The 1,671-nt window shown below is 36.7% G+C and overlaps 1 protein-coding gene across 1 annotated transcript in view; it reads left to right on the top strand.

Moving 5' to 3' along the window:
* LOC107642241 (4-coumarate--CoA ligase 2) overlaps window positions 1-1,671 on the top strand; it is a 5,167-nt gene continuing 3,496 nt past the window's right edge. Inside the window, exon 1 of the mRNA XM_016345535.2 lies at window positions 1-812. Coding sequence (XP_016201021.1) covers window positions 39-812 — 774 coding nt within the window. The 5' untranslated portion in view covers window positions 1-38. The remainder of the gene's footprint in view (window positions 813-1,671) is intronic.

Below are 1,671 nucleotides of genomic sequence, written 5' to 3'. Positions count from 1 at the left end.
GTCTCCACTCCATCGGCATCCGCAAGGGTGACGTCATCATGCTCGTCCTCCGCAACTGCCCCGAATTCGCCCTCGCTTTCCTTGGCGCCTCCCGCTGCGGCGCCCCTGTCACGACCGCCAACCCCTTCTACACTCCCGCCGAGCTGGCCAAGCAAGCCACCGCCACCAAAACTAAGCTCATCATAACGCAATCCGCGTACGTAGAGAAATTCAAAGAGTACCTGGAAACTAACAACAACGACGTCAAGATCATGTGCATTGATGGTTCCCCTGAAGAATCACAGGACACTAGTGTTCTGCACTTTTCCCTTCTCACAAATTCCAATGAAAACGACGAGCCTGAAGTTAACATCACCACCGACGATCTCGTGGCGATCCCGTTCTCCTCCGGGACATCGGGGCTGCCAAAGGGGGTGATGTTAACGCACAGCAACCTGGTTACCACGGTGGCGCAACTTGTTGACGGCGAGAATCCTCATCAGTACACGCACAGCGAGGACGTTCTCCTCTGCGTGCTGCCAATGTTTCACATATACGCACTGAACTCGATCTTGTTATGTGGCATTCGAGCGGGTGCGGCGGTTCTGATCGTGCAGAAGTTTGAGATAACGACTCTGATGGAGTTGATAGAGAAGTACAGGGTGACGGTGGCGTCTCTGGTGCCGCCGATAGTGTTGGCGGTGGTGAAGAGTGGGGATACTCACAGGTATGATCTGTCTTCGATTCGTGGGGTGATATCAGGTGCCGCTCCCATGGGAATGGAGCTTCAGGAAGCTGTCAAGGCTAGGCTTCCCCATGCCATTCTCGGACAGGTTAATATTAATTTATTATTAATTACAATTTTGCTATTTTACTAACAGTATTTTTATGAATTTCTGTGAACTCTGATTTATAATGGTATTTAATGGAAGTATTTTTGTGGATGTGTCTGATAAAAATAGTTTATTTTATAATTGTGTCTAATAGAAATATCTTTATAGATATATTTTTTGGATGTGTATCTTTATACATATATTTAAAATATGGGTAATGCTAGCTAGGTAAACAAAAAAAAGCCAGAACTTACCTTATTTAGTATTAATTAATTATCGCAACAATTAATAAATGTTAAATAAGGCAAGTTATGACTGATTTTCTTTAAAATATAATAATTAATAATTATTAGTAATAAATTCACAAATAATATATTAATATCCTATACTTTTCTATTAATTAATAGTAATAATGAAATTAATGGGTCAATTACAATTTACGCTACTGATTTCTTCTAACAATGAAATTAAAGTTTTCTCTAAAAGATATGATTTTGATATTTTCAATAGAGTAATTATTGAGAATTTTAAAATAAAATTAAAAACAGTTAAATAATTTAGTATATTTAGGCAACTCAAATATGTTAACGGTAATAAGTTCAATAGTCTAATTAACAAAATTTTTAGTAGGAGTAAAATTTACAAATAGAATAGTAGTGATAGAGTTATGGAAGCATAGAATTAGTAATGAATATATTCCTTTTTTAGAATTCCTTTAAAGAAATTTTTTTTTCCTTTTTGAATCTCCCTAATTTTTATTGATTAATTATTTTCTATTCTAATTTTCTATATTTGTTAATTAATTTCCATTGTAAGAGGAAATAAATTAGAATAAAAGATAATTAATAAAACAAAGAGA

The sequence above is a fragment of the Arachis ipaensis genome, chromosome B01 (genome assembly GCF_000816755.2).
Source record: "Arachis ipaensis cultivar K30076 chromosome B01, Araip1.1, whole genome shotgun sequence".
Lineage (NCBI taxonomy): Eukaryota > Viridiplantae > Streptophyta > Magnoliopsida > Fabales > Fabaceae > Arachis > Arachis ipaensis.
This window is presented reverse-complemented; position numbering and strand designations above follow the sequence as displayed.